Source organism: Pogona vitticeps, chromosome ZW-PAR (genome assembly GCF_051106095.1).
Source record: "Pogona vitticeps strain Pit_001003342236 chromosome ZW-PAR, PviZW2.1, whole genome shotgun sequence".
In the NCBI taxonomy this organism is placed as follows: Eukaryota; Metazoa; Chordata; class Lepidosauria; order Squamata; family Agamidae; genus Pogona; species Pogona vitticeps.
In genome coordinates this window covers 9,684,892-9,708,466 of record NC_135800.1, presented here as the reverse complement: position 1 = coordinate 9,708,466, position 23,575 = coordinate 9,684,892, and the positions used below count along the sequence as shown (strand labels likewise).

The following is a 23,575-nucleotide window of genomic DNA, read 5'->3' as shown; positions in this document are numbered from 1 at the left end:
AAGCCGCTTTCTACCGAATTAGACCCTAGGCCAGATTTGCCCGCTCTGACCGGCAGACGTGGCTCTCCTGGGTTTCATGCAGGTTTCTTTCCTGGACCTACTGGGGAGATCTCAGTCATTCCCTAGTGGTCCCCTATCCCAGTGGTCCCCAACCTTGGGCCTCCAGATGTTCTTGAACTGCAACTCCCAGAAGCCTTCACCACCACCTCTGCTGGCCAGGATTTCTGGGAGTTGAAGTCCAAGAACATCTGGAGGCCCAAGGTTGAGGACCACTGCCCTATCCAGACAAGGCTGGGCGAGTCCAACAGCCTCTGGAGCCCCCCCCCTCCCATTTCTCAGCCTTGCTTATTGGTGTCCAGCAGGAAGAAAACAGACAGACAAAAATGCGCACTCTGTAGCTAAGCTTATTGGAAACAGTACGGTGAGGACTTCACTCAGACAAAGAAAAGAGAAACAAAACTCAGCCGCCTCCATTGAAAAGAGTATCCCCCCCCCGACTCTACAGAGCAAAAGTACGTCGCAGAATTCACTACGCAGGAAGCACTGGAATCCTGACAGCACGCAGAATTAAATCTGGGTGCCTCGCTCAGCGCAACAGCTGCTTTGACTCCTGCTTATAAGATTTGAAAATTTCAAGACTTAAAGCGTATTGTAACTCGCGCAATGAGGAAGATTGATAGCATGGAAGGGATGCAAACAGACACACACACACACCTTGATTCACCCCGACTCTGCAGGAGATCTGGGACATCAAGTTGCTGTTTGTCATTGTTTAAGAACAAAACCAACAGGAACGGCACGTTGTGAATATATTTCCTGCAAAGCCACACCACACAGAGAAGACCCTGCACAAGAGGACAGAACGGCTACCCGGGGAGGAGCGGGTGATCTGCCCTAATGCAGATTTGCTCTCCAAGCTGTTCCTTCATGCCTAGCCTGTCCACCAGACTGAAATCAGCTTCCCAAGGCACATAATACTTGGGATTCGGCCTTCTCTCGCTCAGATAGGTGCGTCTTGGCCTCGAAGCGGATGGGCATGGGAAACGAAATGAGAGTTCAACTTTCAACATTATTTTTAGTGGGCCAGAGCTGTGGCAGGCCAGGTTGGGAGCACACCAGACAGAAAAAGGAAGGGGCAAGCGCCATCCAGCACCGGAACAATGCTAGAATGCCCAGGGATCGGGGGGGGAACAACAACACAACACACTACATTTAGGAAGAGATGAAAGTCCGGAAGCTCTGGACTTGGGAACAGGTAGGTGTGTGTTGTGTTTTGTTTGTGCTGGATCTGAAGGACTTTGTGAATGTTGGAAACATCTTACTAAAAAAAAAGAGAGAGTCAAAAATGAAGCTTTTGAGTGACATTTGCTACTGCATTGGAGTCTTGCCAAGACACAGCCACATTCTGACTTCATACACAATAGAGATATAAAAGCAGCAGCTGAGATATGTTTTTATAACAAACCGCAGAATTCAAACATCACAGATGGAAAATAGCCAGGAAGGGGGGGGGAAATGGGGAGAAGATCAACGGCAACGCGTAAAGCCACTGATCAAAAGGAGTCTTCTCCTCCGTGGAGGGGACGGTGGCCGAACTGTGGGGACGAGACGCTTCCGAACTCTTACAAATCTCACCTAATTGCATCACTTCCAGGGACCCAAAGTTTATTGCCCTGTTTAATGATGTGTCTGGTTATTTATGGCGTTGCGCGGGGAGAGTCTGCGGCTGAATTAATATACTTCCTTAAAGACCGTCATTGTCACAAGTGATAAAACAGAACCATTCCCAGACAGCTCAATTATGTCACGTTTATAGAACCCTGCCCAAATCGCCCACAGATATTTCTTTTTAAAGGAAAGAGCGGGCGAGCGGGCAAGACGAAAAGGGTTGCCTGCGCACCACTGCTGGGGCTCTGAAACGAGATGGCTTCCAGGCCCCGCAGGCGTAAAGCGAGGCACGCAGATGGGGCAGGAAGGAGAGAGTGGGCGAGGGGAAATGGGATGCCCTTGAAGGAACACAAACACGCACACACCACAAAAACTCATGGCAGGTCTTCCAACTAAGACTGCACAGAGCCAAACCCAAGTGTAGGAAAAGCCAAGGAAGCGCCTTACCTTTCTGATACTGGAGCCAGAGCTGCTGCTGAACCTTCTTGCTGGGGAAGCGGATGGTGCAGCTGAACTCGGATCCGTACAGGGCCTCCGCGATGTAGTGGGAGCCGTACTGCTGGAGGAAGTAGAGGAGCTCCTCGCGGCTGCTGTCCTTGTTCAGGATCTTCAGGACATTGGAAAAACCTGGGGGAGAGAGAGAGAGGCGCAATGTTACCGGAGGCCACCAAGATGGGAAGAGATTGCACGACGCCAAGGAACGCGGGACTGAGTGCTGGGTTAGATCCAGATGGACTGAATTCAATGGGTGGCCCTTGCGGATCAACAGATGGATGGCTGGCCAATGCTTGAGGGTCACATTTTTTTTTTACCACCGAGGCATGACAGCCTGCAAGTCTTTGACCGGCCACGGCAGCAGCCGGCTGTCTTGTCTTTCAGCCGCAAGCGTTGCCAAGTGGCGGCTGCTCTCACCGGCGGAGAGGGCGATTGTGCTCAGCTTCACTCTGTACAGGTTGCTCCGGACCCTCCAACGTTGCACCATGGGGTAGCCCATGGCTTCGTCGTACCGGACGTCGCCTGTGACGAGAGAGAACCGAGAAGCAGGTGATCAGCAGGAGAAAGGATCTCCCGTCCGTGTTCGTTTCGCTCCCCTCGTGGCACCTTTTGGGGCAACCACCGCCGCCATCACATCGTTGCTAACGTCTTCCCGAATCCCTGGCTGTGCCCACTGGCAGTTGTAGAACGAAACAACTTCCCCGATGGGGAAGGGCTGCTCCTCCCACGAAAGAAAGCACGGAAGCCCCCTCCTGCAGAGCTAGAATGGATACGCCAGACACCAGCCTCTCCAGGACGCCAGTCAAACAAAGCTACTCGCTGGGTGACTCATTCACAGACTGAATTCTAGAGACTGTGCTGGTGGTGTCACTGCAGGATTGAAAAGGGAGACTTTCCTCCTTTCTTGTTTAGGGCAGAAACCGGATAAACCATCAGAGGGCAGCCGGAGAAATCCATCTTTCTCCCACCTCTCCATTGGCTCACAGACAGTTCATCCTCGGAGGTCCCATTTGCCTTAGGCTCCAGGGCAATTCTTAAACAGGACCTTTAAAAAGGTCCTGTTGTGTCCGCTTTTGGGTCCCTCATTCAGGAACAAGAGTGTGTCTCAATTTCCCTGTTGAGGTGACCGCGGTTCCCAACCTTGGGTTCCCAGATGTTCTTTGACTAAAACTCCCCCCAAAAACTTCACCACTGGTCAGGATTTCTTGGAGCTGCAGTCCAGGAACGTCTGGGGACCCGACAGTTTGGAAACACCGGTGGAAGGGAATGCAGGTTACCACGCCTCCCCTTCTCTCCCTGGTCTCCTGTAGGTGCTGAGACTCATGGTGGCTTCGAAGAACATCTGGGGACCCAAGGTTGGGAACCACGGCTTTACGTCCAGGGCTATGTTCACACCAGTGGCAGAAAAAAAAGAGCACGTCTCCTACCCGTGAGCAGCTGAAGGTTGGGCAGCGGCTCCGAGAGCACCCCACGGCACTGCTCCTCAACGGGCAGAGGGATCACCATCAACGCATCGGCCAGCTGGGGAAAGTCCTTGATGAAGTTGTTCTCCCTGCAGAAAGGTATGCGGAGCAATAAGAGGGGAGCGCTAAGAGAGGTGCGTGGGTGGCTATGGGAGAAACAAGGGAGACCGCATGCATGCAAGTCCTTGGCAAAGAGAGAGAAACAGAGTTGTGTAACTATCTGGAAGCTATTATCGATAATCAGGTTGCTGTCTGTTGAGGTGCAAGTAGAACAAGCCGCCTGATACCTTTGTTGTTCCGAAATACCAAAGAGTGACTCATTGCCATCTTATCATGCTGGCAGCTAAGGGCAAGCCCACTAGGCTGGCTCTTCTGTCTCTCTCCCTGCAACCGAGAAAACAGCAGGATTTTGATAATGAGCTGTCAGAGGACCTTGACAGCCTTGTAAGGACACTCTTGGCACATGGCTTCCCTCCCCAGTCAAGCTCCATGATGGCATTGTTGGATTCTCTTGAACCCAGAGCCACTCTTAATAGAATCATAGAAATGTGAAGTTGGAAGGGGCCTACAAGGCCATCAAGTCCAGCCCCATGCTCAGTGCAGGAATCCAAATCAAACAATGTCTGCCAGGAGATTATCCAAGTTTTTCTTGAAGGCCTCCAGCGTTGGAGCACTCACCCACTCCCGAGGTCACTGGTTCCGCTGCTCTAACAGTTAAGAAGTTTTTCCAGATATTCAACCGAAATCTGGCTTCTTTTAACTTGAGCCTATTGTTATGTGTCCTGCACTCTGGGATGATGGAGAACAGATCCTGCCCCTCCTCTGTAGGACAGCCTTTCAAATATTTGAAAAGTGCTATCCTATCACCTCTCACTCTTTTCTCCAGGCTAAACATGCCCAGTTCTTTCAGCCTTTCCTCTTTCCCAATGATCATCTTTTTCAGCCATTCCCAGCCTGGGTCTCCAGATGTTCTTGGATTAAAACTCCCACCACCTGCTGTGCTGGGCCAGGATTTCTGGGAGTTGTAGTCTGAGAACATCTGGGGACCCAACGCGGGGAACCATTGATCTTATGATGTCCAGCACTTTGAAGTCCTCGCCTGGAAAGGGGACTGTTTCAAACGGCTAGGCCTCCCTTCCAAAAGGCTTTGCTCTTCCAAGGTGTGCCGATAGCCTGTGCCCGAGCGGCAGGGTGGAGGCGGCTCAGAAGCCCCGGAAGATGGAAACCCCAACCCACGCTGGCTTTCCACAACACCTGCCTACCTGCAGCCAACAGAGGGACCTTGACGTGCTCTAGATGGCTTCTAGCAGACAGGCAGAACAAGGGCATCTTTTGAGAGGCGAGGCTGACATTCAATATCACATCCAGGTTTTCTTCTCCAGGGAACAGATACTCCTAATGAACTCCCCGGGCTCTACTATGTTCTCCATGTGCATGTTTTTAAAAGGTTTTATGAATTTTAAAACATGTCCAGGCAGGGCAGGGGGGTGGGGGTTGGATGCCTGTCAAGGAGGCGATGGGAATTACAGGCTGGCTCACGGGATCCCCTTGGCACGCAAGAGGCACGCTTGTCCCTAACGCCAAACAAACCGTTCTACTGCAGGGACCTTCCTCTTTGCTGTGACGCCCTTTCTATCTTAGTCGCACAAACACACAACAAGGTGGTGGCAGCCTGGTTTCAAGGCATGGATCAGCCTTCAATGTCTTTTGTGTGCGTGCATGCGTGTGTGTGTTTTGCTCCTGTATTGGAGCAGAAAAACTGGAAGTGAGATGCTGAATTTCCATTGCAAAGACATTTTTAAAAAAAGAATACACTGAAGGCTGTGTGGGTTGTGTTGTCTGGAGGCTGCTGCTGGTACTGCCGCATAGTCTTAACATATGATTTTGGTTGCTTTGCCATTAATACTACTGGGGTGTGTATGAAGACGGGCTTAGTTGTGCTGCCGTTACTGTGCTTTGCAATTTTCAATTGCTGTATGATGGGGCCGGAGGAGGAGGACAAGGAACAGATACCAGATGGGCGGCATATAAATTGAACAAATAAATAAATAAATAAAACTGCAAATACCTTAAAAATAGGTTCCGGATGAACCTCTCCTGTCCCACAATTGGGAGGGGGGCAAGCTAGTATTGTTTCTAGAGTCCTCCCCTCCCTGCCAACTGACCACCTAACCACCCTCTATTCTGTGGGGACACTTGGATTTGCAAACAATCTCTGGGGCTCAGGAAGACACGGAGGGGGAAAAAAATCTTATTTCCTGACACCAGTTATACCTTTCAAAGGCTATTGCTGTGATGGAGTTGAAGCAGTGAGGGATATGTAGTCAGAGAAATGTAAGATGGAGTCAGACAGGTTCTGTGTGAAGATGATTGGAGAGACATTGGAATGAGTTTCACTAAGTGCAATGAGAGTGTTTTTTCTGAAAACCGGTACAGCCTGGTTCGAGATAAAGCTGAAGGTCGGACAAAGAGGCCCGTGAAAGACTCAACTTTCCGAGTTAATGGGAGAAGAGATAAAATACCCGGATCTTCATGGGAATCGAGGGCAGAGGAAGGTCTTACAGCCCCTTGAGGCTAATTGGTTAACAGCCATGAAGTGTCAAGAAGAAGGGAGGAGTTAGAGAATGTAGAAAATGGACGATGGGTTATGTGGGAGAGGTTCAATTCCATGATCATGGGAGGGAAAAAGAACTTGAGCATGTGGTTTGAAGGAGAGAAAATGTGACTAAAGAGAAAGGAGGCGGTGGGGCTAGCCCACCTTAGTAGCATTTTTTTATTTTAATGGGGATTAGTTATTTTGTTTAACTGTATGTTCTTTATGCTAAAGCTTGAGCAATATAAACTGATTCTATGAAACTCTTATTTTTCTAATAAAAATAATTATAAAAATTCTTACAAAAGGACTGGTCTCTTGAACAGCAGGGTCTGGCTAAATCCAGGAGGTGGAGAGAGCCACAAACTAGCTATCTCTAAGAGTCCTACCTAACTGAGCTGTTGTGAGTTCTATGGAATCGCAAAGCCCATGTGTCTGTAGTTGCAAAGTACTGGGTAAAAGTGAAGTGTTCTTTCAAGGTCAGACTTGTTCAAGGGGCTCATGCTACGCACGGCTGAGGTCTTGGGACTTGCCTCAGCACAAAGGTCTTAGGTCAGTGGCCTGCCGAATTCTCTGACTGAGTGCTCAGCGTTCCTTAGGGAGGCCTTGGGGGCTGAAGCTGAGGCTCCAGTACTTTGGCCATCTAATGAGAAGAAAAGACTCCCTGGAAAAGACCCTGATGTTAGGAAGGTGTGATGGCAAGAGGAGAAGGGGACGACCGAGGATGAGATGGCTGGACAGTGTCTGCGAAGCAACCAACATGAACCTGACACAACTCCGGGAGGCAGTAGAAGACAGGAGGGCCTGGCGTGCTCTGGTCCATGGGGTCACGAAGAGTCGGACACGACTAAACGACTAAACACACACACACATATGGAAACATAAGTCAGTGAATGTTTTGGAAACGAGTACTGAACTAAAACAATTTGAAATCCACATAGAAGCAAGTTTGGTGGAAAAAAAGGAGATATGCAAAAAAAAAAAAAATTAAAATCCATAACATTTTTCAGCAGCCAGTCAATATCTAAAAGCTGGTCTCCACTAGAGGTGACCCGCCTGGACTGCCTTCGATGGAAGCTTATACGTAGGGCTTTAGCTTGGCCCGGCAGATGCTCCACTCGGGCAGGGAGGGGGAATAAGCCCCGGCCGCTTCACCGCAACCTCGCAGCGCCCAACCCTCCCATTTTGCACTGAACGCGTGCACACACGGCTCTGTCTCTCTCGCACTCCCATGGCCCTTCGTCCCTTTGCGGACACAATCAATATGAAAGACGCTCCCTCAGATAAGGCCCTATTGATCTGCACCCGGTTAAGCCAGGCTCAGACGAGCTGCGGGCTGTCAGGAGGCGAGAGGAGATGAATTACACAGCCTGCCTTGTGAATCTATGATGGGGGGGGTGTTGGAGAAAATGATAACATCGCCCCCTTCTCCTTGCCGTGGAAGAGAGAAACAGAGCCGACGACAGAGCAAAATCGCCCAGCGGCAGGGTCCAACGTGGGGGTCACATATCGTCGAAGGCAGAATATTAACAACTAAAAACAGTTAAGTTATTCAACGGCAGAAAGACTAACAATGTGATCTTTAAAATGTCAGATTAACCGCATTACAAAAGCAATTTGGAAAGCAACAAAATATAAACCGTCTTGTTCATCATCTCCTTGACAGTCAGTTATTAAGGGAAAGCCTTGCTTGGCCTGCTGGAGGAACGACAGTCAAGAGGGGGCCAGCCTAGCCTCCTGTGGGAGAGAGTTCCACAGCCTATGGGAGAAGCCACAGAGAAAGGCGCTCTCCCAGATTCTTGTCCAGTGCATCTCTGGGATTGAGATAAAGGCCTCCCCGGAGGATCTTAAAACCCGTGCCAGACGCAGTCCTCAAGAGAGCTTGGACGCAGGCCGTTTAGGGCTTTGTAGGTCAGAACCAATACTTTGAACTGTGCTCGGAAACAGACTGGCGAAGCTGCTGTAACCGGGGCGGGTGGGGGGGGGGAGTTCCTTGTAAACAACCCCAGCTATGAAGCGACTCTGTAGCTCTACTCGAAGCTCCAGAGAAGAGTGTCGACTAAACCACAGCTCTCCAGGGTCATACATAAATAAAATCTATGTCTAGGACTGGAAAGGGGATTGTGCACGGCTGCGGTGGAAAGTCCTAGTAAATAGCTATCTGTAGAAACTGACAGCTCCAGCGCCACCGGAATGCTGACTCTGCAGCAGCCGCACCTCTCGGGCAGACAGCCGCCGTGACGAGAAATTTATGCCTCGGACGGATGCTGCTGCAAAGCACAGGCTGGACCAGATGCACAAATGCACGACTCGAGGACGGCAGAGAATATCATGTCCGCACATCTGTCTTGTCGCTCTCCTAGGATGGGCACGCAAGAGGGACACAGCATCAAGTGGGGGGGAAAAGGACGTATTTCCCTCCCAAATCCTGGCTCCCCAGACTGGCAAGATATAAATCCTGCACCATCGGAGTGACCCTTCCAAAGCTTTCCCATATGCAACAGGGGTGGGAAGGAGAGAGGCGCCGATGAGGGCTCAGGTTGTCAGAGACAACTGTATATGGTGGAAGGCTTGGATATGGATGGGGTGGAAAGGAATGCCCCTGAACGTTAGCAGGTATCCGCTTTTCTGGGGGATTCTGGTCACAACCTAGTTTTCCAAGAAATACACTAGAGCAGTGGTCCCCAACCTTGGGCCTCCAGATGTTCTTGGACTTCAACTCCCAGAAATCCTGGCCAGCAGAGGTGGTGGTGAAGGCTTCTGGGAGTTGTAGTCCAGGAACATCTGGAGGCCCAAGGTTGGGGACCACTGCACTAGAGAACAGAGACTGAAGGCTGAGCCAGACAAGCAGCGTCGCAATTAGAAGCAGAGATGGCTTCAAAAGTAAAGGCCATTCTGTTATCCGCCACTAAGGTTTTTGGACTGCTGTTGAGACACAAATTAGCTTGCCTTTTTTGATCCTCAGAAGTAAAGAAGTGGAATTCTTCACATGTTGGTTCTCCATGCATGGAGGCTTTGAAGAAGGTTCTGTTTCATCACCTAATGGCAGAACTTAAGACCTAAAGTGCTAATGATCTCCAATATGAGAAATCACACAATTTCTACGGGGAATTCACGCCCAATGTGACAGTTTGGAACCCGGAGGTGAGAGTTTCTGCCTGTGTGCATGGATAGGCAGGCAGACCGCTCCTATTCATGTGTTCAGGATGCACATTCGCCTATGCAGATTAAGTTATGAACATAGTTTTCTGGTTATTGGAATCCATACTGTGTGGCCTAGATAGTATTTCTGGTTGACTCACTCCCCCCCCCCCCCAAACATGGATCACAACAGGCCGGCTTATAGTAAGGCACCTCATTTTAATCTCTCTCTCTCACCGTCAAAGGCTTCTAAATGAAGCCCTTGAGAAACCTGATGAACGGAACGAAGTGACGCACGTTGCTTTGGCCAAGCAAAGTGTGGGTCTGTGTGCATCTTCTCGTCCACTTCTGCACGCTCAGTCCACACATAAACGTACAGTGAATTGGGGATGAGGATGATGCAGCAGCTGGACATTGTTTTAATGACTGGGCTTCTCCTCCGTCGGCCGCACAGAGACCCGGGTAAGCTCTCAAAAGGTGTGGAAGCATGCCGTTGGAAACATCACACCGAATTGCTGCCCGCTTATACCCTGCAGCCTTGGGAATGGCCGGAGAGGCAGCAGGCAGCTGGGGTGGGGAAAAGGCTGGAGCGACAGGTGGAACTGCGAGCCACTAGAGGGCGGCACATGCTTTGGAACAGGGCACCGTTTCTGGAAAAAACGGACCAGGAATTCTAAATTACGATTAGAAAGACAGGAGAAAAGGCAGTGTTTTGAGTGGACGTTTTGGGCTACACCAAGCCCTCTTGTTAAGATCAGACCCTGAGGAAGGAGCAGATAACCTTCTATCTGTGTATGCGTGTGCGTGTGAATGCATGTCAGAGCGGAGGAGGGTTTTGCTCCTGACCCATGGAGGGAAAGGTGTCTCTGTGCAGGCACAGCTGAGCACAGCAGAGCACGGAAGCCATGCATTCTGCAACAGGCTGCTGGCTGGTGCAGCGGTGAAAGTCATTAATGCACCAGCGTGCAAGCACGCTTGTTAATGAGTGAGGAGAAGACATTGCTAGGTTGATAATCAAGACACACACAGAGAAGGTTTCGCCCACCCTCTTTGTAAGCGAGTGCCTCTGTCTGCCCTGTTCCAAGACTGGCCGATCCCGTCCATCGAATCCTGACCCTCCTCTGAGGGTCAAACTGGACGATGCATCTTTAGAGGCAGAGAGGGGCTGCTCCCTCACCCGTGCCTGAGCCCCTCCGGCCTGTGTTTACTGCCTGATGTCCCAAACGAAACCTCTTTGGAAGGAAGCGGGTGCCCCATCAGAGGTTGCCCAGCAGTTCAGGAACCCTCGCTTCCGGGGATCCCCCTGGCTGCACCAGCATGCTCCGTGGGCCTCCTTTCCACCTGAGAATCTGAACATCCTCGGAGAAAGGATCCGAAGGGTGAGAGGGGGAAAAAATGTCGCCCTCACTCCCTGCGTGCAAGGGAGGTGTGTCTTGCAACCAGTGCCATCGCCCCTGACCCCCCCAAAAAAGATAGTCAGAGATGTGCAAAGCATGATTGGTGGGGTACATTCAACCCACTAGTGTCCCAGTTAACACCCAGGCGGAGGAGATATGGGGTCCTCCAAGTCTTGGTCCAAGCAGAGGCAACAGAGATGGAAGGTCTGGAGTTGCTAAGCAATGGCATGGGTTGGGGGGCAACCCCTCCCCATGTAGGTAGTGGCCAGGGATGAGGGAGACCCCTCTCTTTCGGGCCGGACGTCCGTCGGAGGGGGCCGTGCTGTCCTCCAGAGATGAAGCCTCCTCCTCGTCTCATCCCTGCTGGGAGGCGGGCAGGACTGGCCGTCCCTTGCCCTTTGCAAGGCGCCAAGCGTTAATTTGGGCGAGAGGAGGAGAGGAGCGCGACCCGTGACAGCGATTAGCGACAGCCACCAAGCGTGAGATTTAATTACCCCTTTCTCCTCAGCTCGCCCTGCCTATCCATGTTAATCATCTGACTGGTCCGCCCCTTTGGTCCAACAACAAGGTGATGTTCTGAAAAAGAGAGATACGGGGAAATGGCGCCACAGCTCTCCGAACTGCAGCAAAAGCAGCATCACGGACATCATCCTCATCATCCGCCAGAACAGCAACAACACGGCTGCTCGACTCTTTCAGTCGGCTGGCTCAAGACATGAGGGGCCTCCGTCAGTCCAGTCAGAGGCAGGGAAGGCTCAGAGGCGCTGCTCCCAGCGACAGCAAAGCCATCAAGACACTCAACCGGACCAGGATTCCCAGTGAAATGAGGGAGACTGAAAAGACAGATCGCTGGACCTCACAGGAGGGTAAAAGCGTGGAATCGCTGTCACTGGAAGTCACGGTTTCAGTTCTAGGGCATGTCCAGAGTGCTGGGACTGAACGCGATCAAACTTTTATTGATTTATCTATTTAAAATATTTTTATCCCGCCTTTCTCCTTAAAAAGAACCCTTCTCTTTCCTTGCTTTACAGACAGGATTATGATTGTGGACTGCGCTTTACCGGAAAGGAAGAACGTTCCTGCACCGCATGTTATTTACTGGCAAAGAAACCTACGCTTGTGGGGAGTTCATTCAGGATCTGATCTGCTTGCGAGGCGTTACCTTTGGCTGAAGTCCTCAGCTCGTGCAATGGGCTAGGTTTTATCAAGGCTGTCATACAGAGAAGGGGAAGGTTCGGTTTTTCCATCATCCCAGAATGCAGGACACGTCAGAATGGGCTCAAGCTACAGGAAGCCAGATTTCGGCTGAAAATCAGGGGGAAAAAAATTCCTAACTGTTAGAGCAGTATGACGACGGAACCAATGATCTCGTGAGGCGGTGAGCACTCCGATGCTGGAGACACCCCAGAGACAGCTGGACAACCACCCGAGAAATATCCTCCTTTGAGTTGCATTCCTACACTAAGTAGAGGGTTGGACTCGGTGGCCTTGTTAAGCCGCTTCCAACTTCACGATGCTATGATTCTGATTCAATTGGGGAAGGTAGGCAGGATCAGGGCTGGCTAGTATTTCTGAAAAGCAGGCCACCAGGGAATATCAGGTAGGATCCTAGAGGAAAGGATCCAACCCAAAGCCCCCTAGAAGCTCCAGGCTGCCAACCCAAGTGGACCAGGTGGGTCTAAATGGATCAAGCATCTGACTCAATAGAACAGTATTTATTCAGAACATGCTATGTTGTTTCGGACACACAAACGGTGGTGGTGGTGGTGGTGGGTCTGCTTGCCTTCTCTCCTTGCACCCCATTCTTGCCTTTCCCGTGAACCGCTGGCGGTCCCAGTGGCGGAAGCCTCGTCAACTGGAAATCTGTGATCAAACCGGGCAGCGAGTGCCGATCAAAGCTGTCTCCCTCCCTGCCCTCGAAATGCAGGTTGCATTTCCCAGATGGCATTCGCTCAGCTACCCAGGGCAGAGCGGAGACCAGGCTCCCAGGGAAAGCTGAGCTGTGAGGAGCTGGGACTCGCCTGATAAGCTCTCGGGACTCGGTAAGTCACCGCTACCTTTAATCGTAACAACGATTAAACCAAGTCCAGCAGACACTCTCTGGGGTTCTTTCCCATCCTGTTCCAAAAAACTAATGATTCTTCAGATCATTGGTAGACAGCCAGCAGTTCTCCAGAGGTTGCTGGACTACAACTCCTATCATGCCTAAGGGACAGAGCGCATGAGATGGATGATGGGCATGGCAGGTGGAAGGGTATGAATGAGGAGCCTGCTGTTGCTTTAAGCTGCGGCCAACAGCTGAATCACTCCCGGGCGTTATCTCCCTTCAGCAGAAACAGTAGCACCCTCCATAGGGAGCATATTAAGAGCAGAGAAGGAAATGACCATGAGCATGTACAAAGTGCCTTTCCTTACTAAACGGGAACTACCAAAAGTGTGGATGCCGACAGGATTAAGGAGAAGCCTGGTTGAGGTCAGAAGGCTCGGCTCTTGGGCAGAGTTAAAGTTGCTGGCGCCCGTTAAAAAAATAAATAAATTAACCACTCTCAGTGTGTGGGTGGTGGGTTATCAGCGCTGTAATATAAACTTATCGGGTCTGTAACTGCGAGGTGCTGGAAATGATTCAGTCAATCATCTCTGGCAGAATGCCTCGGGCTCCGTCTTGGCAGGCTTTTTCATTTGAGCAGCAGAATACTAATCATGCCGGTGACGGGCACGGGAACACTGGGCTCGCGTCGGAGCCGAGGGACGCTCCAGACGGCACAACCTGGGCCCTCGTTGCTTCAGAGTATCTGATTCGAGAAGACACCAGGTGCTCGCTCTCTCCCTGCACTTGGGGAGGAACGACACGCACAGCGAAAGGCATCGGTGGAAGAAAAAGGTTCCCATCTGTCGAAAGAATCCCGCTCCTCCATCTCGGAGGTGAGGCGCAGGCGAAGTGCCGCTACGAGTGCGTGTACAGAGTGGAGACACTCTGCCACCAGCTCTCTGGAGAGTGGCCACAATGCTCCTTTGTTTCATTTGCAGTGCGAGCGACTGCAGATTACATTTCACGAGGCATGTTGTGGAAAGGGCCCGAGAAAAGGAAGGCATTTGAGGGGCAAACCGAACAGGGCAGGCGTTTCGCACATCCCACCCCTTTGCTGTGCCTTGGGATCGGCCACTGGAAGGCAAGACATAGGCTTTGTGGACAAAGACGATTGCTCTGCCACACAAATCCACTCGAAGGATAGTTTTGACCCTAATCCCAACCTGGGGTCCCCAGAGATTCTTGGACTGCAACTCCCAGAAGCCTCCACCACTCGCTGCGCTGGCCAGGACTTCTGAGAGTTGTAGTCCAAGAACATCTGGGGACCCCCCCGGTTGGGAAACCCTGCCCTAAGGGAAGGGAGCACTCCGACTCTTCCTAAATTGGCTCAAGGTTGGCTGCAGTTGCAAGCTTTCCTGGGCTGAATATTTTTTTTTTTTTGGGGGGGGTTGCCTGTTTCCCAGAAATCAACACAAAAACAGACACACGCTGTGCTGGAAAGCTCCCAGACAATCGTACATCTTCCCGCTTGCTGAGTGCTATATACACAAAGCGAGGGAAACAATGTCACCCTTCCCAACTAGGTGAAATCACTTAGTGCAATGGATGACAGGCAGTGGCGTGTCAGGGTCTCAAGCCGATGAGCTTTCCCATCACCTCCTGTTCTTCATACAGGTGGGAATGGCAGCAACCTCACAAGCTTCCTCTCCTCCAAATCTCCCCATCATCTAGAAGTCCACGAGACCTTTGTGCTTAATCCCGAGCAGGGGCGTGTGCACAGGCGACAAACCTGATTGTCACTTACAAACTTTGGTTGAGACCACGGGGTTCGACCCAGCAATGCCTGGAGGCTGTCTGTTGTGGGAGCGCTTAAGAGGGGCTGATGTGTCTCCCCGCCACAGCGATCGCGCTTCGCGCATCCAGGAGACTGCTTAAACAGGGCTTACGCTGACTAGACTTAACAGGCTAACAGGCGACACATCAGAAGGTCTTTTAAAATTACAGCTTCTTCACCGCAAGGTACTTATCCCAGCAGTGCGCGCGCACCGCGACAGCGACAAAGGAAGGCTGTCACCCAAGTGCACCGTGTAATGTTTATTCTTGTCGTCTCCCTTGGCTTCCTCCCCCACCCCTTCGGCTTATTCTGCTAAACTGTCTCCTGTGGGCTTTAAAGTTTTGATAGACAAGGATCTCCCATCTCCTGGAGCGCCTACTGGGAATGTGGGGAGATTCGGCGTGGAACAGAAATGGATTCAAGGAAAACGTATAGTTCCTACAGCAACACCTTGTTCGTACGCATTATGTGATGTTAAGGCATAAAGCTCTGGATTTATGCCTTAATTACGAAGCCAACGATGGAGGAGGTTGTTGGCACTCAAGTTTTCTCCCTCTTAACTTCTTGGGAAGCCAAAGGCTCTGCTCCTCTCTTAGTGGCATATGCTGAAGTGTGCCGCTCGGGCACAAAGTTCAAAGAAAGAGAGGAGAAGATTTGGTGTTTCAGAACTGATGAAAAAGGACATATTTCAGTGGAGCCGTGCGGTTTAAATATACACAACATTTTGCAACCTTGCCATTACTAACTGAAATGCAATGTGCTTTAAAAGTTCACACCTGTCAGGCAGTTAATCCTGCTGGCAAGAGGAAGTGGGGATGATTTGCCAGAAGAGAAACTGATTTGGAAATGCTAAGGGGATGCTTAAAGAGAGTCAACCTTTCTCGGCTACATCAGAGCAAGACGGTGTTAATCACGACTACACTTGAGCAGGAAGGGCTGGGAGGCCCTCAGACGGCTGACATGATCTATGTAAAATAAGAGTAATTTATTTTTCGGACAAAAGGGCATAGGCTGATGGTCTTTCAGTAACTCAAGGAAATAAGAGTGTTGTCTCGGGGTATGAGGGCTGGACTAGCGGACTGTAGGGAGCCAAGGTCCATGTGCAAGGGAGCCGAAGTTAGAGGCCATGCCAGGAGTCAGAGATGATGGTCGCAAAGGGCCAGGAACACCACTCATCCTCAAGCATGGCAGCAGCCCAAAGAGGAAGTCCTCCCCCCCGTAATCTTTTCTGTCTAGACAGGAAGTCTTCCATATTCCTCTCTGCTCAGGAACACACAGAGGATGGCCTCCATGGCCGTGGATGCTACAGATCTCAAGAATACTCCACTGCACAAGAAGAGGCTCCAAACCTCAGGTCTAGTAGCTCACCCCACAAAGAGTGTCTGGTGCAGGCCACTCCTGGCTCCTAGCACAGGATGGACGATCCGGAGAACTTCACACTGGTCCGATTGCACTACTTGAACACAACACACAATGGAAGTGGATCTTTACTTCCAAGTAAGAAGTGGAAAGGATCTGTCTGTAAGCCAGTGAAGAATCTCAATCTATTTGTCTGTTGCTTGGCGTCAAAACTCCAATGCCTTCTTCACCAGTCCTGAAATCCGCCACCCACACTGGTGGGAAAGGCTTAGAAAAACGTGTTCAGAGCAAAGAGGCAAAGAGTCATTAGCTCTTGGTCTCAAGTAAAAGGGTGGAGAAGAAGCTTTGTGTCAAAAGTATCACAGCGCTGCAACGAGGAAACTGCAGGGAAGCACATTTTGGCCGAGCCCGGTTTCCCTCTCCCAAAAAGAAGTTCCAAAAGTTACGAGCTATTCAACGAGGAAGCAAATGCTTCAGGAGCAGAGATGGGCAGGAATTGCACCTAGAGAGACCAAAATCACAGAGAAGCTTCCCATGACTCTCATCTACAATCTCTCCCTGTTTGGTGACAACTGGGTTTCCCCAAGCCAGCTGCTAAAGGGCACCTTCCTTGTGGGGGGGACCCATTTTGTGAGTGTATAACCTGGATGTTTGAAACCCAATCTTCCCCAAACCTGGAGGGATTGTAGAGGAGAGAGAGTAGACGCTTCACCGAAAAGATGGTGTGTCTAGGTGATTGGGGATGGGCATTTTGTAGTTTTTTTAAAGTGAAAAATAAATTGGCAAATTGCTTCTTCGATTCATCAGGAAAACATTGTAACTGGTGATTCACTGACCTTGAATCACGAATCCAAACGAATCACCATTTTTCTGATCCGTGCCCATCTGTATCCAGGAGGTGATAGGCTTTCCTTCAAGAAAAGTACTTAAGCAGAGGCTAGGGAGCTATCTTTAAGCTCAGGGTCATTTCATATTTGGCCTTTCCGAGGTTTTGGCTTACAGCTTTCCATCACCCCTAGCACAGCAACCACAGGTAGGAAACTGAAGAAGCTGTTGATCACAACGTCTCTGGCTGAATGGCAAAATGATCGCCATCCATGCTGTCACTGCCTGTTTAACCAAGTCAAATGATGGGTTAATGCCCTGTTCAAACCGCATTATCTCATAGGACAGTGGCAACCCAGATGTTCCTGAACAAAAACTCCCGAGAAACCTTCCCCACTCACTGTGCTGGCCAGGATTTCCGGGATAGAATCACAGAGTTGAAAGAGACCACAGGGGCCATCGAGTTCAACCCCCCTGCCATGCAGGAACTCCATCAAAGCACTCCCGACAGATGGCCATCCAGCCTCTGCTGAAAAATCTCCAAAGAAGGAGACGCCACCACACTCCGAGGCAGGATATTCCACTGCTGATCGGCTCTGACTGTCAGCAAGTTCTTCCTGAGATTCAGGTGGAATCTCTTTTCCTGTAGTTTGAAACCATTCCTGCCTGGAGCCATGGAAAACAAACCTGTCCCTTCCTTGACATGACATCCCTTCAGATATTTAAACCTGGCCATCATGTCCCCTCTCAACCTTCTTTTTGTAAGGCTAAACACTCCCAGCTCCCTAAGCTGCTCCTCATAGAACATGGCTTCCAGACCTTTGACCCTTTTGATCGCCCTCCTCTGTTATCAACATCCTTCTTTAATTGAACTGGACACAAGACTCCAGGTGAGGTGTGACCAAAGCAGAATAGAGTGGTACTATCACTTCCTTTGATCTAGACACTATACTCCTATTGATGCAACCAAGAATCGTATTGGCTTTCTTGGCAGCCGCATCACACTGCTGACTCATGTTCAGCTTGTGGTCTACTAAAACTCCTAGATCCCTTTCACAGGTACAGTAGTGCCCCGCACAGCGAGGTTAATCCGTTCCGGATTAACCTTCGCTGTGGGAAACATCGCACTACGGAACACAAAAAGGCATTGGAACGCATTAAACAGCGTTTAATGCGTTCCAATGCCATAGAATACTCACCGTTGTGCAATGTTTCCCAGGGGCCGGCAGCCATTTTTGCGCCCTCCCCTCGCACAACGAGGGCGCCAAAATGGCTGCCATCAGCTGTCCGGCGGGTCCAAAATGGCCGCCGGAACAGCCGAAAGGGGCCGGGGTGCAGCGTTTTCGCGCCCTTTGTAAGCAAGGAGAGCGCGCGAAAACGCTGCTAGAAGCCCCGAAATGGTTGCGCGCAGCCCCGAAAACGCTGCGCCCCGGCCCCTTTCGGCTGTTCCGGCAGCCATTTTGAAGCCGCGGAACAGCTGATTGTCGGGTCACAAAGCGAAGGTCGGTAAGCAAGCAGCTTACCGACCTTCGTTCTGCGATTTCCCGCCTATACGGGCACCGTTTTGCGATCGCAAAAATGGCCTCGTAGAGCGCATTCATCACTCTACGAGGCGCCCGTTGTGCGAGGCACCACTGTACTGTTGTCTAGCCAGGTGTCTTCCATCCTATATCTGTGCAGATCATTTTTTTCTGCCTAGGTGTAGGACCTTACATTTCTCCCTGTTGAAATCCATTTTATTAACTTTGGCCCAGGACTCTCATCTGCCAAGGTCATTTTGAATTTTAATCCTGTCCTCTGGGGAATTAGCAACCCCTCCCAATTTGGTATCATCTGCAAATTTAATCTGCATACTCTCTCTTCCTTCATCCAAGTCATTGATAAAGAGGTTGAATAGCACAGGACCCAGAACAGAACCCTGAGGCACCCCACTAGTTTCCTCTCTCCAGGATGAAGAGAAGCCATTGGCGAGCATCCTTTGGGTTCAGTCAGTCCACCAATTACAAATCCACCGATCAGTAGCGCTGTCTAGTCCACATTTTAATAGCTTCCTTGTTAGTGGCAGTCCACGGATATCTGGGGACCCCAGGTTGGGAACCACTGTTGCAAGACTATCATCGTTTTCTGCTGCATTGGAAGCTTGTAGAAGAAACACCAGATTGACTTTCAAATTGATGGAGGACAGGTTATGGCAGATGAAATGAATGCAAACAAACTGGAAACAGCAGGCAGAGTCTAGCTTCCAGCAAAGTATGATAATGTGGGGAAGTGGAGGGGAGGAGGGGGGGCGCTTAGACAGAAATGCTTGTTAAGAATTTAGGGACTGATAAAAGCATGTCCTCATTTTCACCTGTGACATGTTAATAACGATGCATGGCCAAAACGGGGCACGTAATGGTAGGGGAGACACAGTCCTCCTGTTCCACAGATCAGTAAAGAAACTGATTGATTTCTCCACATCTCTTGAACAGAGGAAAGTAAAACCTTCAGTGCGGAGAAGCAGGGAAAGGAAAAGGAGGCGGTGGGGAGGGAGAGGAGGCACCGAGCTTCTCCTAGCTGGCCCTCTCAGGGAGCAGAATCCAGATCTCAGGGCGCAGGGATTTTCACGCCTCGTATCTGATCCGCAGCTCACCCTCAAGGGAAGAAAGTCTCCTTCCATCAACCTACAAAGCTTAATGACAAGTGGCAACCCTTCTAATCCTCCAGATGTTCGCTTCCTTGCCTGCTCCAGGGATCAAGCAGGCATCCACAGCTTCAATCCCTGTAGCAGCTGCGGGAGAGGAGGAGAAGGAAATCGGTGGCCCCAGCAGGACGCCTGAGCACACCCTGGTCTTCCCTATTGCCACCCGCTTTGCCAGATCTGTAGTCCCTCCTCCCATGCAGGCGGGGGTGGGCAGTTTTCGCCTGCAGTGGCCGTTGGGTGGCCACTCCTATTGACCAGTGAGGATCAGGTCTAAAGAGCCATCCAAAGACTCTCTGCAGGAATTTCTCAAAGAGCATAAAGTAAGCCAGGATGAACCTTTGCCAGACCGTGCGGGAGTTCAATAAAGGACTGAGCGGGCACAGAACTTTTAGTCAAGATGAAGTCCATAAATATACCTAAGAATATGGTGGCCGAGGGTGGGGTGGAGGACTTGAATGTGACACAAACAGGTTGGTCTTCCTCCACAAAGTAGAAGGTCTCCATATACATAAGGCATGAGGGACAAGGCAAGGTGTTGGGTGATCCCTGGAGCCCTGAACCCTTTGGATCTTGAATCATAGCAGGCATGTTCGTGATTCGGGGTTCACAAAGTTCGCAAGTCCATTTGGATGCCATAAATGATGGTGCGGAAGGATTCCCCCAAGCACCCTGCAGGTCCAGGCTTTCACTACAACTACAAGTGGTGCCCCGCAAGACGATGTTAATTCGTTCAGTGAAAATCGCTGTTTAGCAAAAACATTGTCTTGCGAAATGCGGTTCCCCATTGGAATGCATTGAAATCCGTTTAATGCGTTCCAATGGGGAAAAATCGTCATCGTTTTGTGAAAATCACCCATAGAGAAACCGTTTTGCGAAGCGCGGGTCAGCTGTAAAAAATCACTGTCTTGTGAAAAACGGTCCCGAAAACACCCGTTTTGCGAGTCGCGGACTCAGCTGTCAAAATTGTCATCTTGTGAAAAGTGGTCCCGGGGGAAAAAAAAAAGTCTTGCGAAGCACAGTCCAAAACATCGTCTAGCGAAAATCGCCCATAGGAAACACTGTTTTGCGAAGCACCATAGCGATTGCAAAAGCTCATCATCTAGCGAATTAACCATTTCGTGAGGTAATCGTCTAGCGGGGCACCACTGTAAATTAAGGCACATGTAGTGGGATTTAAAAAGAAACTGGCATGGAAAAGGAGAGGGGAGAGGAGGCGTGATTTGTCTAACGTGGGGGCAGATGGGGCCGGTCTTGTGTATTTTGCTAAGACGTCCCAGCATTTCTTGCACAACCCAAGCTGTTCATCTGAGACCCAGCTCTAGGATCAGTGCAGGGCCTGCCAAAGTTCGCCCTTCACCTCCATGTCAGAAAGGTCCTCTGTCACATTGTTGTGTGTGGCACAACGTTCTAATTTTCAGCCCTGCTGCACAAAAAAGGGGTGGAATTCCAGCCGAAACTGGAACTATACAGGCACCCACTCTGGCTCCCATTGAGCCACCTCGAGGGAACTCTGTGCACGAGCATCAACTTAGAGGGAAACATTTGTGCGGAGTGCTTGTTTGAGGAAGCCCCAGAGGTCACCAGGGGCCTTTGGACACAAGAAGCCAAGAACAGCCTCCCAGATCAGACCAAAGCTCCATCTTGGCTACCATCCTGTGTTCGAAATGGCCAAGTGGAAGCCCCAGTGGGTGGGGAGCCAAGAGCAATATGGGGGGGGGGGGCTGCCGCATATTGTTCGAGGATGATGCCTGGGTCTGATCACCGGCCATTTACAGTCATCACGGGCCACGGGCTTCAATTCTTTCAACCAGAAAAGGAAGGCTGAGGGGGATAATGGCGGCGCGTGCATGTGGGAAAGGAGCATTACAAGCTTTCCTTGGGGTATTGAGGGGCCTTATAAATCTAAGTTATCATTATAATTGTAAAACCAATTTCAGCCACATTGCTTAATAATGGAGCGTAAGTGTGCAATAATCCCAGGTTAAAATTAGAATCATAAAAAATGAAGAGACAGTAAGGACCTCCCAGGTCAGCTCCTTCCATCCCTTGCCAGGAGGTGCATCGTCCCCTCCTTTGCTTCGCCTTCGTCTGAGTGGCGACGAAGAGGAGGGAGGCAAATGCTAAACCAGCTATCCGTTGGAGCCAAGTCAGGAGCTGGGTCCGTGATGGCGATGGCAACCCTTTCAACTTTGGGGCTGCAAAAGGGGGTTCGTTTGAGCAGAGAGCCCGTTGTGCTCCTGGACGAGGGGAAAAAAAGGGTCATCGCCCGAACGAGGCCACACAAAATTCTCCCACGTCTTGCTGGGAGATGAGAAGAATGGCTTCAACAAGAGACGGGGTCAGGCTCGCGAGAAAGAGGTCTGCCCCAGAGGTAAGAAGGCTTGTGCAAGTCAAACAGAGAAGGCCCCTTTGAATCAGTGGAGCTTACAGAAGTGGAGTGGACTCCCCAAATCCCCACGGATGCCGTAGACTCGCTCCAGTGTGATTTCCACTGCTGAACCACAGGATCAGCCACAAGATACGACACTGAGGGCCAGACGTTTTGGAGACACTCTCTGCCCTTAGCTGAATCCAACTCTTCCGCCTTTACATAGGGGAAAAAAAGCCAACTTCTTTTGCATCTATACTTTTCGTCTTCTTTGCAGGGAATCAATGGACAGCTTAGGGCTTTAGGCATCTAACTGTGGAGCCAGAGGTTGGGGGTTCGATTCCCCTCCTCCCCTACTGTGCCTCCTGGTGAGGCTCAAGGATCCAGCAAGCCCCTTCTAGCTCTGCCGTTCGAACACTCTTGTATGATAAAAGCAAGCCGACCCAACTAATCTCTAAGTCAGGTGTACTTCTCCTGTGCTAGGAACGAACAACCCTCCTTAAGTTGGGGCTGTAGAGAGAATGGAGAATAAAGACATGTCACCTAACCAGAAAAGAAAATCATTTTTTTTCCCGATCCATTTTCTCCAAGTTGGGATCCATCCACTTCCAGATGCCCAGCAGCTCCCTGTTCTTTCCTGTTCCCAGTTTTAATGACGATTCCCCAGCACCCCTGCCATGTTAGCGTTGGGATTCTGGACCATCCTGAACCATCCCCAGCACCTCTCTTCCATCTCTGGTCCGACGTAGGTCCGATGAAAAGAGAAACTGACTCCCTTCCTTACCATTAAGGTGCCTAGTTTTCAGCCAGCCGGCAGAAGCAGTTCTCCCCCAATCTGTCCTACGCCGAGTAAAGGAAGACCGGGAGGCCTTTAGGGTGGGTGTCAGTGTTCAGTCCAATTATTAAGGCTAGACAAGGCAGGCCTTTTGTGTTTGCACCCAATGATTATCTGTGGAAATGCAAATCTGAACTTCCTTCACCGCAGCATGCTAACAAGATAATGACTATTTTCACTCACTGAACAGATTACGAGCATCTGCCAAGGAGATGATGATTTGTCGTACGGTGCAGGAAAGGTGAACGGAGAACAAGAGTTCGGGATGTGTACTGTGCAGGGTGTAAAACTTAGCGGAGGGAGGGGGGGGATTTCTGGCTTTTCTCATCCAGAGACGAGATGTTCCCTTTCAAGGGAGTTGCTCCATTCTGACAAGACTGTTCTAACCCATTCTGGATAAAGCGAGGGTTTGGGGCTTTTTTCTCTCCTTCCAAATAAATGCAAACAACACCCGTGCCTTCCAGCAGGGACGACTTCCATAACCAAATAATTGTCAGCATCATTGGTGTTTAAATAGCAGAAATCCTTTGCTGGAGCCTAAAAAATCAGGAATAAAAGCTCTTGAAAGGAGAGAGAAGTTGGGGAAAATGACATTTTGACTGGTATAAATATATATTTTTCTCACGAACGTGGTGGTCTTCACCCTGTCCCCTTTAACTCCTTCAGTTTCACCTCACCCTGGGATTCAACAAATTGTGATCCTGAGTGTCCATTACAATAAAAGACACATGATTTATTGGTCCAAATACGCCTCCAACCTGCCTCTCTGCTCACTGGCAGCAGCTTATGAATCAGTTCGGGTTCCTCTGCCCCGTGGCTATCCTTTCTGGCTGGCTTCCCCCTTTCCTGGGGGCTACTCATCTCAGCTCTGCTCCTCGAGTGGGA

At 50.4% G+C, this 23,575-nt stretch overlaps 1 protein-coding gene across 5 annotated transcripts in view; it reads right to left on the bottom strand.

Annotated features, from left to right (window-relative positions):
* ASTN2 (astrotactin 2) overlaps positions 1-23,575 on the bottom strand; it is a 473,842-nt gene that overhangs the window by 115,913 nt on the left and 334,354 nt on the right. For all 5 annotated transcript variants that reach the window (XR_013539660.1, XM_072984878.2, XM_072984877.2 and 2 more), the window contains exons 14-16: positions 3,591-3,715; positions 2,581-2,685; positions 2,116-2,295 (exon numbers count right to left, since the gene is read on the bottom strand). Coding sequence is in view for 4 of the 5 variants with exons in the window: in XM_072984878.2 (XP_072840979.2) it covers positions 2,116-2,295; positions 2,581-2,685; positions 3,591-3,715 (410 nt within the window). In the remaining variant the exon portion in view is untranslated. The remainder of the gene's footprint in view (positions 1-2,115; positions 2,296-2,580; positions 2,686-3,590; positions 3,716-23,575) is intronic.